This window comes from Aythya fuligula, chromosome W, assembly GCF_009819795.1.
Source record: "Aythya fuligula isolate bAytFul2 chromosome W, bAytFul2.pri, whole genome shotgun sequence".
NCBI classification, from domain to species: Eukaryota; Metazoa; Chordata; class Aves; order Anseriformes; family Anatidae; genus Aythya; species Aythya fuligula.
In genome coordinates, this window is record NC_045594.1 from 18,138,856 (window position 1) to 18,154,586 (window position 15,731).

A 15,731-nucleotide genomic window follows, 5' to 3' on the forward strand; every position below is an offset into this window, starting at 1 on the left:
GTGGTTTTTCAGGGGTGAATTTCCAAGGCACTGGAGGTGCCCACTGCTCTAGATGCCTGCCCATATCCTTCCACACTCCCTGCCACTCACAACTATCCCGCCTCAGGACAGATCTCTGGATGGCATTCCTAAGTAGTTGTTTAACCTTAAACAAAATCTAAAGTATATTCATGAGTAATAACAATAAGAACATGCTGGTCTGAACATCCCAAGGATATTCAAAGTCTTGAAAAGCTATTGTAACTCGCCTGGAGGAGAAGAAGGGGGTAAAGGAGAAAGGGAGGGTGAATGAGTGGGAAAAAAACATCTCCCCCAGTCCCTTCCATAGATTGGCTCCCTGAAGAAAAAAGGTAAAAGGTGTAATTGTTAATAGTTTCTGAGATATGGTTTCCAAAGTATGGAGTTGACGGCAATGTTGAGTACAAATACCAGATTACTTTCATGACAGTAATTTTATCATATCATAAGCCAGAGTTATACAGTACAGTAAAATAATAACCTTAAACCAGCCCCCAGAAAGGATAAGCAGCACGACAGGGAACGCATACAGTAAGTAATGTGCTATATAACTCAATTTGCAAAACAGGCACAGCAGACCTGAGATCAAAAAAATCAGTATTGTGATGAGCAACTATTAAACTGATCTAACACTTATAAGAATTTTGTTTTAACACGCTCTGGTCAGATCTGTCGTTATCTCAATCCTTCATGCCCCACGTTCAGTGCCAAAAGGACTGTTGTGTTTTAACCCATCTGGCAGCTAAGCACCACACAGCTGTTTGCTCACCCTCCCCCCCAAAGTGGAATGGAGGACAGAATCAGGAAAATGAAGCCTGTGGGTTGAGATAAAGACAGTTTGTTAGGACAGAAAACAAAGGAAAATAAAAATAATGAAGATAATAGTACTACTACTAATAATGTGTACAAACAAGTAATGCAAAATGCAATTGCTCACCACCCGCTGACCGATGCCCAGCCTAACCCCGAGCAGTCCGGCCCCCTCCCCCCGGCTAGCCACCCCTATATATTGTTTAGCATGACATCAGATGGTATGGAATACCCCTTTGGCTAGTTCGGGTCACCTGTCCTGGGTCTGTCCCCTCCCAGCTCTTACTGCACCCCCAGCCTGCCTGTTGGCAGGACAGAGCAAAAGGCTGAGATGTCCTTGGCTTGGTATAAGCACTGCTCTGCAACAATTAAAACATCGGGGTGTTATCAGCACTCTTCTCATCCTAAGCCAAAACACAGCATTCCACCAGCTACTAGGAAGAAAATTAATTCTGTTCTAACTGAAACCAGGACAAGTGATTACTGGTATCTACAATTGTATTATCTATGACTATGGAATCACAATGGGTTCTCATGCAAACACAACCTTTCCCGATATATACAAGTACAGTTTCAAGGGTTTCATTAGGATGTATCTCAAAGTGGCAAATATTTTGTTCAGCGTCAAGACAAATGTCTTGGGTTTCCAGCATGTTACTTTCACAGATGAAGCCTTTTTGTTCACGCACTATACATGCATTGAAATCAATTTTTTGCCACTTTCCTCCCTTTTGATGGGCCCATACTTCATGCTCCTTAGGATAAAGTATAGTTCCATTATGATTGAGTCCTAATGCAATGATTTGATATACACTGTAAACGGTGGCATTACTTATGGTAAGTATAAAGTTGACTACTTGCCACCATGCTTGAAACTCTTTCTCAATGTCCTGGTTTCAGTTAGAACAGAATGAATTTTCTTCCTAGTAGCTGGTGGAATGCTGTGTTTTGGCTTTCGGCTGTGTTTTGGCAGCGAACGGCTGCATGGTATTTAGCTGCCAGCCGGGTTAAACCACGACAGCCTTTTTGGCGCCCAACGTGGGGCTTGAAAGGTTGAGATAACGGCAGATCTGAACAGAGTGTGTTAAACTAAAATTGGTGTAAGTATTAGACCTGCTTAATAGTCACTTGTCATAATGCTGATTGCTTTAATCTCAACTCTGCTGTTTTCCAAATTGAGTATTATAGTACATTATTTTCCATATGTGCTCTCTGTCATGTTGTTTATCCTCTCCGGGCCCTGGTTTCAGATCATTATGGTACTGAGTGCTGTAGCAATGGCTTATGAGACGATGAGATATCTGGTCATGACTCTAACTTGGTATTTGTACTCAGTAACATCGTCGACTCTTTATTTTGGAAACTGTATCTTGGAAACTATTAGCAATTATACCTATTATTTTTTTCCATTAGGGAGTCAATCTGTGGAGGGGAAAGGGGAAGATATTTTTTCTTACTTGATTACTCTCCCTTTCTCCTTCACCACCCCTGTATCCTCCTGGATCACTATGCCTTCCTCCTTCACCACCCTCTTACCCTCCGAGCTTGCTACAATAGCTCTCCAAGATATTGAATATCCTTGGGATACTCAGACCAGCATAGTCTTGTTGTTCTGCCTCCTGAATGCACTTCAGGTTCTGCTTAAAGTTAAACAACTACTTAGGAAGCTCATCCAGAGATCTGCCTGGAGGCAGTATAGTTGTGGGTGGCAGGGAGTATGGGAGGATATGGGCAGGCATCTAGAGCAGTTGGCACCCCCAGTGTTTTGGAAATTCACCCCTGAACAACTGCAAAATCCTCAAAAACTGGCAGAATGCTTGAAAAAAAGGTGTCATGATTCTGGCAGTTCCAAAGTAACACAAATCATTGTAACATGCTGGGGCCTGGCTCATGCCTATCGAGCTGCCATGGATACTGCTATCAACTTAGTGACAGACCCTGCGGCCACTCCAAGCCCTGTGACAGATCCAACGGCCACTGTGACCCCTACGGTGGACTCTGTAGCCACTCCGGTCCCAGCTCCTGCAACTGCTCCAGCTCCGGTTCCTGCAGCCGCTCCAGTCCCAGATCCTGCAGCTGCTCCAGTCCCAGCTCCTGCAACTGCTCCAACTCCAGTTCCTGCAGCTGCTCCAGCTCCGGTTCCTGCAGCTGCTCCAGCTCCTGCAGCCGCTCCAGCTCCTGTGGCTGGGTCAGAGAAAAGACCCTGTAACAAGGTCAGAGAAACGAGCAGTAGCAGTGCAAGTTGACCCTGCAGAGGGTATTCCAACCCCTGTGGCAGACCCTGTAACGGGGTCAGAGAAACGAGCAGTAGCAGTGCAAGTTGACCCTGCGGAGAGTATTCCAACCTCTGTGGCAGACCCTGTAACAAGGTCAGAGAAACGAGCAGTAGCAGTGCAAGCTGCCCCTGTAGAGAAGGTGAAAAAATGGTATAGAGATTCAGGTCGTTTAGAACGCAGAGAGTCTTCTGCCAAATCTAGTTATAGAGACGATGGAGACGACAACAACGCTGGGCCATCAAGGGTTCAGGAGGAGGAAGATGGGGATGCCGAAAAACAGTAACTACCCGAAGCCTAAACAAGCGTGAGTTACGAGATGTGCGAAAATATTTTGGTCGCTGTATAGGTGAGCAGCTTGTCACCTGGCTGCTCCGATGCTGGGACACTGGAGCCAATTGTGTGGAATTAGATGGCAGGGAAGCCAAGCGACTGGGATCCTTTGCTAGAGATGCTGGCATTGACAAAGCAATTGCAGATGGAGCACTATCTCACAGTCTCTGGAGGCGTCTCCTCTCAGCTGTGAGGGAAAGGTATCCCTTCAAGGAAGAACTTGTATGTCTACCAGGCAAGTGGACCACTATGGAGAAGGGAATCCAGTACCTGAGGGAATTAGCCGTACGGGAAGTGATTTATGAGGATCCAGACCTCAGACAAACATCCAAAGATCCAGATGAAGTCAGGTGTACGTGACCCATGTGGCGGAAGTATTTTTGTTTGTGGTATTTAGCGTGGTATTTAGCTGCCAGCTAAATACCACACATTCTGCGTGGTATTTAGCTGCCAGCCGGGTTAAACCACGACACTCAAATTCCGAAGCATTATCCCAAATCAGTTTTCGAATTTCAGTGGGCAAAATTCCTCCTTCTCCCTCTCTAATGATAGCTGCTGCTACAGATTGTATCCATAACTGCACTTGGATGCAGCTCAAGGCAAGGGAGGTATTGCCTTGGGTTTTTCCAAGGGCATTTACAATTAATTGATGATCATTTTCCTCAGTTTGTTCCCAATGTGGTAAAACATCAGATATAAGCCATTGATTTGCTCCTAAAGCCAATAAGGATGATTTTATTGGTCGTTGCAGTTTCCTTAGGACCTCTGTAGTAGCCGTTATTCTACTCATTAGGACCTCAGCATCAATGCTATTTAATATACCTAATATTCCCAATAACCCAGTTGCATCCCGTGGCATGTGCCAAGATTGTTTCAGAGAACGTCCGTGTAACCGTGCTCACCAGCTGGTGTAAGCAGTTCTCAAAAAGAATCGTTCCAACTCCATTCATCTTTTGAAAATATTTTGTTTCCATGTAGAACTAAAGTAGAGAGATTTAGATCCTTTTTGTTCTGAGGTGTTCCAGTGATTATGCTATACTGTGACAATACATGGTTAGATGCCATGGTGAAACACCTCAGCTCCATGCACAACCACAGTAGCGAAGTTTCCTTTAAGGTTTGTAATTGCATCAAGGTCAGGGTAAAGCATATCATTATTAATCCAAACTGTTGATTTGCCATCCTCCAGCTGTCCATACACAGTTCACTCAGGATTCCTGTGAACACAAAAGAAAATAAAATATGCTCGGTTGTATTCAACCGGCAGGGTTAGAAAGAGGGCGAAATAGCAAGCTTTGACTTCCCATGCATAGAGATATTCGGGAGTAATTAGCACCATTGCTATTGTTAGATGCACAGATGGCTTTCACTATCTCTGCCATGTTTGGAACTGCGGCAGTCAAAGGTGTAGTGTTAGCATTCAACTGTCTGTAATCCACCGTAAAAGGCCATTGCCTGATTGGTTTCTTTACCGGCCACACTGGTGAATTGTAAGGTGAATGAGTCCTTTTAATAATGCCTCTTTCTTCCAATTCTGTTACCACCCCGTCAATTCCCATAAGTGCTATTGCCGAACATTAATGATTTTAGCGGGGGATAAGGGTATGGATGTTTGTAACAGGCTCAGTTTTACTGTGTCTGAATCCCTTTGATATGTCGTGAAACTCCACACAGTTCCATCAGGGAGTTTCCACATATGACCATGCAGTATGTCGAATCCTGAAATATTAGCATATGCAGCACCAACTAATACTTCTACCCTGGTTAATTTTTGTTCCTCTGGCAACCAGAGTGAAATTTTTGCAGTGGGCCATTGTTTTTCCACACTGTCGATTCCCGTGAATTTAACCCTGCATCGAGCAGGTGTTATGCCCAGGGTTTGTGTTGTCTCATGTGTAATTACTGACATTTGGGTCCCGGTGTCAATAAGAAAATTTACCAATATTTTTGGGGTTCAACAGGAATGGCAATGATAGGGTCAGAGTGTTCATTAGAGAGCCATTGAATTGCTAATACCCACCGAGCAGGGTGGCTCACTGCCCTCCCCGGGGATAGGAGTTTTTGTGCTGAGCTTCTGCCTCCTCAATTGGGCTCGGTGCAGAAGTTGCAGTTTCCTTATGGGTTGGGGGTTTTCCAGTAAGGCAATTTTCCCCAGCTGGAATATTTTTCTTACACAGAAGTTGGACTAATGTACGGAGGTCCTCCATAGAGGCACCACACAAGAATGGTCGGGGTACACCCAAACCTAGGGCCTTACACCACAACTCACCCCGGTCCCTATTAGGTTTGAACCTCTCTTTGAATTTGGGGTATCTGGGATTTTGAGTGTGGATTTGGCGGACTTGCCAAGAGGTTTCCCCAGCGCGATAGCATCTAAGGTTGGAAGCCTAGGGAACGCTCAGGTAATGCAGCTACGCCTGACCTTGAAAGCCTCTTCAATGCTGTACATTTTCTTTAAATTATGAATGTTAGTTTTATTTTCCTAGTTACTTCAGGCAATTGCACTACAACTGGTGTGATACCACTGCTGTTCCAGCTACAAGTACAGAGCACAGCACTGTACAAAGAATAATCATCAACCATTGTCCTGGTTTCAGTTAGGACAGAATTAATTTTCCTTCTAGTAGCTGGTAGGGTGCTATGTTTTGGATTAGGATGGGAAGAGTTCTGATAACATGCCGATGTTTTAATTGTTGCAGAGCAGTGCTTACACTAAGCCAAGGACTTTTCAGCTCCTTGCTCTGTCCTGCCAGCGAGCAGGCCAGGCATGCAGCAGGAGCTGGGAGGGGACAGACCCAGGACAGCTGACCCAAACTAGCCAAAGGGGTATTCCATACCATCTGACATCATGGTAAACAATATATAGGGGTGGCTAGCCGGGATGGGGGGGACTGGCTGCTTGGGGATAGGCTGGACATTGGTCAGCGGGTGGTGAGCAACTACATTGTGCATCACTTGTTTTGTACACATTATTAGTAGTAGCACTATTATCATTATTAGTATTATTATTTTCCTTTTGTTTCTGTCGTAATAAAATGTCTTTATCTCAACCTGCAAGGTTTCACTTTTTTTCGATTCTCTCCCCCATCCCACTGCAGGGGGGGAGGGTGAGCAAAGGGCTGAGTGGTGCTTCGCTGCCAGCCCTGTTAAACCACAACAGTCAAGGAGATTTATATAAACTGTCAGTCAGATACCAAGTCTGACCCTCAACAAACCATGAATAGCTATGTTTAAACTAGGTACCAGTTTTTGCTTGCTGATCTGGTTTCTTCCACATGACCTTAAAAAAGCTATCCTCAAGACAAGTAGCTTTCCAAGCTTTGTATTATATACGCGTTTATATGGGCACACGTCATGCATTCATGCAAATAAAATCTGCAGGTTTGTAATCTTTCCTTAGGAAAAAAAACCCTATACTGGTTATTCCATTTATTGGCTGGCACATTTACTATTATCAGCCAGTTCATTCTTGCTGCATTACATGGTTGTGTAATTTTGCAGGACATGGAGAAGAGGAGAAGAATAGAAGAAGCATACAAAAATGCTTTGACAGAACTAAAGAAAAAGTCCCACTTTGGAGGGCTGGACTATGAGGTAGAAATTCTGCTTGGATAATTTAAAAAATGCTAAGGCGTTTAATGACTGGTTTATTTCTCAAAAGTGGTGTGTGTGTGTTTTTGTGTGTGTGTTTGTAAATCAAGGTGTTAGGTGTTCATACCACTTTTATTTTTCTACCTTGGAAACGGAAACTGGATGAAGAATCTCAGTCCTTAACTTCTTGAGAATAGAAGTCTGTATTTACCCCAGATTTTCTTGTTCTGCTTTTGTCTAGAGCATTTTTCTTACAGATATTTCTAATTACTTGTGATTTTGTTGTTGTTGTTGTTGCTCTATCCATATGCAATAGTTTTGTATGTTTGCTTTTTAATGGGTTAGCTGTATAGTATGTAATACAAATATGAAAACCCTGACTACGGAGGTAGTCCTAGAATCTGAAGTTTAACTTAAATTGATTTTTAACTTGTCACTGCCACTTTAAATGTGTTCATAAATTCAATCATTTTAAGTCCTGCTTCAGCTGACAAATTGCATATTTCAGCAGCTTCCTCCTCAGGTATTTAGTAAAATTCTAAGATATATTCTTCTTCAGAAGGTAGTTTAAGCTAATGCATCTATATTGTAGTTTCTGTAATTTGCAAGAACTTGACCCTCTCATGTAGATTAATCAAGCACTTGTTTCTGTTTACAAATCATAGCCTGAGAAATAGTAGTAATGCATTGAGATATTTAAAAGATAGTTGTGCTTAGGTTCTCTGCTATGACATAGGCATGCAATGTAAAAGAAGAAGATGGATAGGAAGTTGGACTTTGTCTACCTGATTATGAACCCAGCTGCTTCTCCCAGATATTCCTGTTGTAGTTTTATGAAATTTGCTAGACTGGTTTGTTTTACAATACAATAAAAGCAGCAAACCTAGTCTTCTTAAATTACCATTTTTTTGTATTTAGACTTAAGTTTTTAATACTTGACTCAGCTCTACCTGCTGTTTAGTGCTAAACTGTTCTTTCCAAGAATTCTTAAGAGATTCCCAGGATTTTATCTTGTATCGTTATGTTTTGAGTACATATCTGAAATTTACCCTAAGACACTGGAATGAATACTCAGAAGAAGTCTAACTGCACAACTATGATAATATGCTTACTTTTCTGACACACTTTAAACACTTTTAAGAGGAGATATGTTAATAAAAGCTTAAATCTGATGTCAAAGTGTATTGCCACTTCCTCAATCCTCAGTTTCCTGTTTGTTTTTACTTGTTTATATAACTACCACTAAATTGTAGTTAGAGGGAATAACTTCCTTTAACAAGTAGGGTTTTCAGTTGAATTGTAATCTAAGAATATTGGTGAAAATATTTGAGGTCTGTGGAGGAATTTCCTTCTCTCGGTTATATGCATAATATATACATATATATTTCCAATATTAAACTTAGCTGGAGCTCTTGTCTCCAAAAATTTAAACTAGTTTTGTTTCTTATGCTCTAGGAGGGTCCTAATAGTCTGATTAATGAAGAAGAATTCTTTGATGCTGTTGAAGCTGCTCTCGATAGACAGGATAAAATGGAAGAATGGGTATCGATGCTTGAAAAATGTTAATGATGGGCACTTCATAGAAGACTTTTGTGACTTAAACTCAATCCTGGGGTGCATCTCCTGAAACTCTAGATATTTTATACTGACACTTATAATTGGAATTTAGTTCTTAATTTTTACTATGGTTGAATACTGTTGCTTAACACTAATTTTGAGAATGTGACTTCACAGTTCACATAGAAAAGGACAGTATAAGTGTTAACCTAATGGAATATCTCTGGTTTCTAATTCTTAAATAAGTATATTAGGGTCCTGTATAAAACTTATCTTTGTATTTGTGAGAAAATGTAATTATCACATACGTAACTAATGCCCTGTGCAAGTAAGAATATCAAACACTGCAGCTATTTCTCGAATCCTAATTACTGCCCTGAAGTTTCTTTTGGTGATAGCGGTATGTGAAATAGGAAAGATATAGTTCTACTGATGTTTCTTTTTTATTTTAAAAAAATGTGTAGGCTCTAGCTACTTCTCTAACTCATTTCTTGAATACACTTCTGTGGCAAGGATGAAAAAAAGATGAAAAAAAGATAAAATGCATGGGATTAAATATACAGTATATGGGAACATATAGTAGTGTATAAAATGAGAGGGAATAACAAAGTGGTACATCCTTTGTCTTAAGCATTTAGGCTTGTGAATACAGTGACTTGGTTAAGAATTATAAGACTTACCAGTAGACATACAGTATGCAACAGAATTTACCTATGGTGGGGTCTCTTAATGGCAAGTAAAAGTTTTGAGTGATTGTTACTACTACATTGATGCAACATCCTTAATGCTGTTGATCAATTTTCCTTAACCCAGAAACATACCTTGAAGTATAGATGAATGGGTAATTCAGTCTCCAGGCCCATTCGCTTAACTGAGAAGTCCAGCAGGACACCAACTTAATGCCTGTCAGGGACAGCATTAGTTCTTGTTTTAATGTGGTAGCCACTATATAGATTGAGGATGACTCACTGCTTAATAGTCTACCCAGTAATATCTGACTACCAATAATTAAACCTATCTTGTTGCAGTCTCAAAGTGAAAAGGTCAGATTACACTGGCCAATATCCTTACCTTCTGGAGATGCATGTGAGGAATGTTTTAACAATTCGTGTCCATAAAGAACAATTCTGTTTGAAATGTTTGAATCCTGTCTGCCTCTGGGCCCTGCACTGGCAATTCAATGCTTGAACCACAGCTGCAGTGTGTCCCAGTCTCCCCCTCATTCCTCATTCTAGCCAATTTATCACTTCTTAAATTTATGAACCTGTTTGCTTTTGTTATTCTGGACTTCTATTTCTAACACTGCTATAGATGTGTCTGTGAATGGCTGGGGAAGAATGTTTTAATTACCCGTGTGTCTGGGAGTTTCAGAACAACTGATAACAACTAGTGACTGTTATGGGATACTATGTGGATCTTTGGTATCTGGTTAGGGGGGGGCCGAGAAAGAAGCTGAAAGGCGGCTGGGAGACAAGATTTAAAGAAGGTGTTTTGAAGAAGGTGTTCCGTAAACTTGGGATGGTGCCCAGTAAGTACAAAGGGGAAGAGGAAGACTGCGAGCCTTCAGCATGGAAGACCCCTAGAGACCCCCAGAAGAGACCTCAGAGGAGACTGCGCATGCTCCAGTAGGAGGGACTGCACCCCGGAAGCTAATTTTAATAATCTATTTTTTTTAGAAGTAGTAATGAATATGTATTAGTCTAGGAGCATAAAAATCAGTTGCTTGATGTAATTGGTGTGCATCCTGGTGGAGCGGAGACTCCTGGTGCACCCAGCGCTGTTTGCTTACCTCTATTCCTTTATATCCTTTAATAAATCCTATTTTTCATTTAATTCTAATTTGAATCCTGAGCCATTTATATTCTGCTGTGGAGGCTCATCGATTTGTTCCAAAGGTAATATATTTTCCATGGTCACCTCAGACTAATGGGATGACATGATATTTTCTATATAATTTGTATGGGTAGCTGAGACTGATTTTCTGTAGATATTTCTAGTAACTTTTAATGGTTTACTCATTTTCAACTGAAGTAGCTAGAATTGGAGAAGGACTCTTCTGTCTTGGCTCAAAAAAATACTTATCTGAGCATCTATTTACAATACTCTTGATTTGTATCAAGATTGTCAGAGATATTAAAGCGAAAAAAAACAGTTTGCTAACCGCTCAGTGGTTTTTAAGATTCCTTCACCAAAATTCATTGAATTGAATAAAACACAATAAAATCCAGTCTCTTGCATCATGCTCAGTTGACTTTTTTTTACTCTTACTGGAAACACTATGCTCCTCAGAGGGCTATGCTGGGACTATAATACGTAATAGTTGCATGAAATCAGTATTCACTGCTATCTTGATGCTTATGGTGCTTTTGTTTTCATTTTCTTCCATATCTTGTGCTTGCAAGTTGGTCTGGAATGATCTGTTGCATCTTTGGTTAGATTACCTGCGATTTTTTTATTATTATTATTTTTTGTCTTTGCTAGTACTTCAGTAGCTCTTCTTCCGTGTCTTCCATTGATCTAGTCAGTGCCTCTGATGTTCACAGATTCAGCACCCAGGTACTGTATTAGCATAGAATCGTAGAATGGCACAGGTTGGAAGGGACCTCAAAGATCATCTAGTTTCAACCTCCCTGCCATAGGCAGGAACGCCACCCACTAGACAGGTTGTTCAGGGCCTCATCTAACCTGGTCTTGAGCACTTCCAGGGACGGGGCATCCACAACCTCTCTGGGCAACCTGTTCCAGTGCCTCCTTCACCACCCTCTGAGTGAAGAATTTCCTTCTAGCATCTAATCGAAATCTCCCCTCTTTTAGTTTAAAACCATTCCCCCTCGTCCTGTCATTATCTGTTTGAGCAGAGTTGCTCTCCATCTTTTTTATAAGTCCCCTGTAAGTACTGAAAAGCCACAATGAGATCACCCCAGAGCCTTCAATGCTGTAGGCTGAAGAGCCCCAGCTCTCTCAGCCTTTCTTCATAGGAGAGGTGCTCTAGCCCTCTGATCAACTTTGTGGCCCTCCTCTGGACCCATTCTAACAGGTCCACATCCTTCCTGTGCTGGGGGCTCCAGGCCTGGACGCAGTACTCCAAGTGGGTCCTCGCAAGGGCAGAGTAGAGTGGAACAATCACCTCCCTTGACCTTCTGGCCATGCCTCTGTTGATGCAGCCCAGTTGGCCTTCTGGGCAGCAAGCATGCACTGCTGGCTCGTGTCAAGCTTTTTGTCCACCAGAACCCTCAAGTTCTTCTCTGAAGGGCTGCTCGCAATGAGTTCTTCTCCCAGTCTGTACTCATGCCTGGGATTGCTCCAACCCAGATGCAGCACCTTGCACTTGGACGTGTTGAACCTCATTAGGTTCACGTGGGCCCACTTCTCAAGCTTGTCCAGGTCCCTTTGGATGGCATCCCTTCCTTCTATTGTATCAACCGCACCACTCAGCTTGGTGTCATCTGCAAACTTGCTGAGGGTGCACTCGATCCCACCGTCTATGTCATTGATGAAGGTATTAAACGGTACCGGTCCCAGGACAGACCCCTGAGGGACAACACTCATCACCAGCTTCCACCTGGACATAGAGCCATTGACCACCACTCTCTGGGTGCAGCCTTCAAGCCAATTCTTTATCCACTGAATGGACCACCCATCAAATCCATCTCTCTCCAATTTAGAGATCGGGATGTCACGAGGGACCGTGTCAAAGGCCTTACAGAAGTCCAGGTAGATGACATCGGTCGGTCTTCCCTTGTCAACTGATGCAGTCACTCCGTTCTAGAAAGCCACCAGATTGGTCAGGCACGATTTACCCTTGGTGAAGCCATGCTGGTTGTCTCGGATCACCTTGTCTTGCATGTGCCTTGACATTGCTTCCAGGAGGATCTGTTCCATGACCTTGCCAGGCATAGAGGTGAAGCTCATCGGTCTGTAGTTCCCCAGGTTCTCCTTTCTGCCCTTTTTCAAAATGAGAGAATTATAGAATGGCTTGGGTTGAAAGGGATCTCAAATATCATCTAGTTCCAACCCTCCTGCCTTGGGTGGGGGTGCTAGCTACTAGAGCATGTTGCCCAGGGCCTCATCCAACCTGGTCTTGAACACCTCCAGGGATAGAGCATCCACAACTTCTCTTGGCAAGCTCCTTATCACAATAAGGCAAGCTGAGGTTAAAGATCAGTGGCAAAGGGAATGGAATATGACATCAGATTATTGCTTTATTTTTAGCTCCTGCATGGATTATGCTAAGTAGAAGGTACTACCCAGTTCCTTAGATTGTTTGAAGTTAACTGACTCCTCACTACAGAAAGGATGATCTTGTTAATTTGCAACAAGCTACCCCCTTCCCCTTCACAAATATATTTTCCCTGGAACAAATGTTTGCCAGATTAACAAGTCAGTCCACCTGCTCTGGAGCCTCATTGCTAGTGGAGAAACAGGTGAAAGACAACTGAGAGCATGAAGATAAAAGCAGCGCACCTTTTGGTGACAACTTGATCTGGACCATATCAATATAAAATTGGCCTCCATCCCCTGGCTGGGGATTTGGCTTTTGGAAAGGCAAGCTAATATCTTGATTCTGAATAAACATGACTTGTTCCTAGACAAGGGAATATTTTTATCAATGAAATGTCAAGTAAAAATGTGCAGCTTTGTTTTTAAAATGGAAATAAAATTTGTTAAACAGTACCTCCCCGTCGTGAACCCATGTTGGCTGGGACCAATGACTGCATTGTCCCCCAGGTGCGCTTCAATAACTTCAAGAATCATCTCCATAATTTTACCAGGCAATGAAGTGAGACTGACAGGCCTGTATTTGCTAGGGTCTTCTTTCTTGCCCTTCTTGAAAATTGGCACATTTGCCAGCTTGCAGTCTATTGGGACCTCTCCAGATTCCCAAGATCGTTGAAAAATAATTGAGAGAGGTCCCACAATGATGTCAGCCAGCTCTCTGAGCACCCTGGGATGGATCCCATCCGGACCCATGGACTTGTATGGATCCAGGTGGAGCAGCAAATCCCGCACACGTTCAGGGTCGGTTGGGAGTTTGTCATTCCCACCGTCATGGTCCTCCCGCTCAGGGCACCCAGGATCCCGAAGCCCATCATCAGCACTGAAGACAGAGGTGAAGAAGGCATTAAACGTCTCTGCTTTGCCTATGTCCTTGTCTGTGAGGAGACCTTCCCCGTCAAGTAGCGGACCTATGTTTTCTTTGGTTCTCCTTTTTCTGTTCACATATCTAAAAAACACTTTTTTATTGTCTCTCACAGACATGGCCAGCTTCAACTGTAGTTGGGCTTTGGCCACACGAATTTTTTCCCTACAAACATGGACAGCATCCTTGTATTCCTTCCTTGTCACCTGACCCTCCTTCCAGCAGCCATACACTTTCTTTTTCCATCTAGGCTCCAGTAGAAGATCCCTGGTCAGCCAGGCTGGCTGGCTGTGCCACCTGCCTGTCTTCCGATATTTTGGAATTGCCTGATCTTGTGCTTTTAGGAGGCAGTGCTTAAAGACTAACCAGCACTGATGGATGCCAACGCCTTCAAAAGCAGCTTCCCAGGGGACCTTGCTGACTAGTTCCCTGAGCAGCCTGAAGTCTGCTTTCCCAATATCCAGGGCTGAAGTTTTGGTGGCAGTTTTCCTTCTGTCACCATAAATTCTAAATTCAACCACTTCATGGTCAATATGGCAGAGATGGCTGCCAATTGCCACGTCCCCCACAAGACCCTCTCTGTTCTCCAGCAACAGATCTAGGAGGGCACCTTTCCTAGTGGGATTCCTTAGCACCTGCATCAAGAAGTTATCATCTAGGTGCTTTAGGAACCTTCTGGACTTGCTCGTGTCAGCCGTGTGGTGATCCCAGTTGACGTCTGGCAAGTTGAAATCCCCTGTAAGGACAAGGGAAGTTGACCTCGAGGCATCTCGTAGTTCTGCAAAGAATAATTCATCAGCATTGTCGTCCTGGCCAGGTGGTTTGTAATAGATTCCCACAACGACATCCCCTTTATTTGTTCGTCCCTTAATCCTTACCCAGAGGCTCTCAACTTTGCCATCGCCAACTTGAAGTTCCATGCAGTCCAGCCCATGCTTCACATACATCGCCACCCCGCCACCTCGCCTACCCTACCTGTCCCTCCTGAAGAGCCCGTAACCATCTATTGCAGCACACCAGCTACAGGACTCATCCTACCAGGCTTCGCTTATGCCAACGATGTTGTAGCTGTGGGACTGGGCCAAGATTTCTATCTCATCCATTTTATTCCTCATACTGCGTGCATTTGTGTAGAAGCACTTCAAATGCGCTTCCCTACACACAGCACCTTGTGGAGCCGACCGAAGGACCTCTCTGGCACACAGTCCCTCTGATTCTAGCGCACCATCCCTTAGCTCATCACCGGCGTGCCTGATTTTATCCCCTTCCCCCTTCAACTCTAGTTTAAAGCCCTAACTACCAGCCCCGCCAACTCCTGAGCCAAAATCCTTATCCCTCTCTGAGAGAGGTGCATCCCATCTGGTGACAGCAGGCCTGGCGTCACATAGACCTTCCCATGATCAAAAAACCTGAAGTTCTGTCGGTTGCACCAGTCCCGAAGCCACATGTTAATGTGGTAAGCCCGCTTGTCAGCATCGATCCCCCCTATCAGAAGGACAGAGGCAAATACAACCTGTGCCCCTAAACCTTTGACTAGTCGCCCCAAAGCCCTAAAGTCCCTTTTGATCGCTCTTGAACTTCTCGTTGCTACCTCATCATTACCAGCCTGAAAGACCAGTAGCAGGTAGTAGTCGGTGGGCTGTACCAGGTGCTTGACTTTCTTAGCTAAGTCTCTCACCCGAGCCCCGGGGAGGCAGCAGACTTCCCTGTCGGTTGGGTCCAGTCGGCGTATCAGGCCCTCTGTCCCTTTCAAAAGGGAGTCCCCCATGCCAATAACCCCTCTGTCTTTCTTGACAGACAATGTAGCAATGCGGAGGGTAGGTTGCCTTGCCTTAGGCACCCTCTCCAACTGGGATGGGCTTTCGTCTACTTCATTGTTCTATGGTGTTCTAGAGCGTCATACCTGTTACATAAGGGTAGATGGGAAGGTGAGGTGGGCAGGGACAGGTCTGACCTACCACCCCAAACAGGAACCTGCCTCCATTCCCCCCCTTGGCCTAGGTCCCCTC

At 43.7% G+C, this 15,731-nt stretch overlaps 1 protein-coding gene across 1 annotated transcript in view; it reads left to right on the forward strand.

The window, feature by feature from the left end:
- LOC116501385 (ceramide transfer protein-like) overlaps window positions 1-15,636 on the forward strand; it is a 139,236-nt gene extending 123,600 nt beyond the window's left edge. Inside the window, exons 10-15 of the mRNA XM_032206910.1 lie at window positions 6,936-7,028; window positions 8,481-8,567; window positions 9,611-9,666; window positions 10,441-10,477; window positions 11,064-11,138; window positions 15,616-15,636. Of these exons, the coding sequence (XP_032062801.1) occupies window positions 6,936-7,028; window positions 8,481-8,567; window positions 9,611-9,666; window positions 10,441-10,477; window positions 11,064-11,138; window positions 15,616-15,636 (369 nt within the window). The remainder of the gene's footprint in view (window positions 1-6,935; window positions 7,029-8,480; window positions 8,568-9,610; window positions 9,667-10,440; window positions 10,478-11,063; window positions 11,139-15,615) is intronic.
- The last annotated feature ends 95 nt before the right edge of the window (window positions 15,637-15,731 follow it).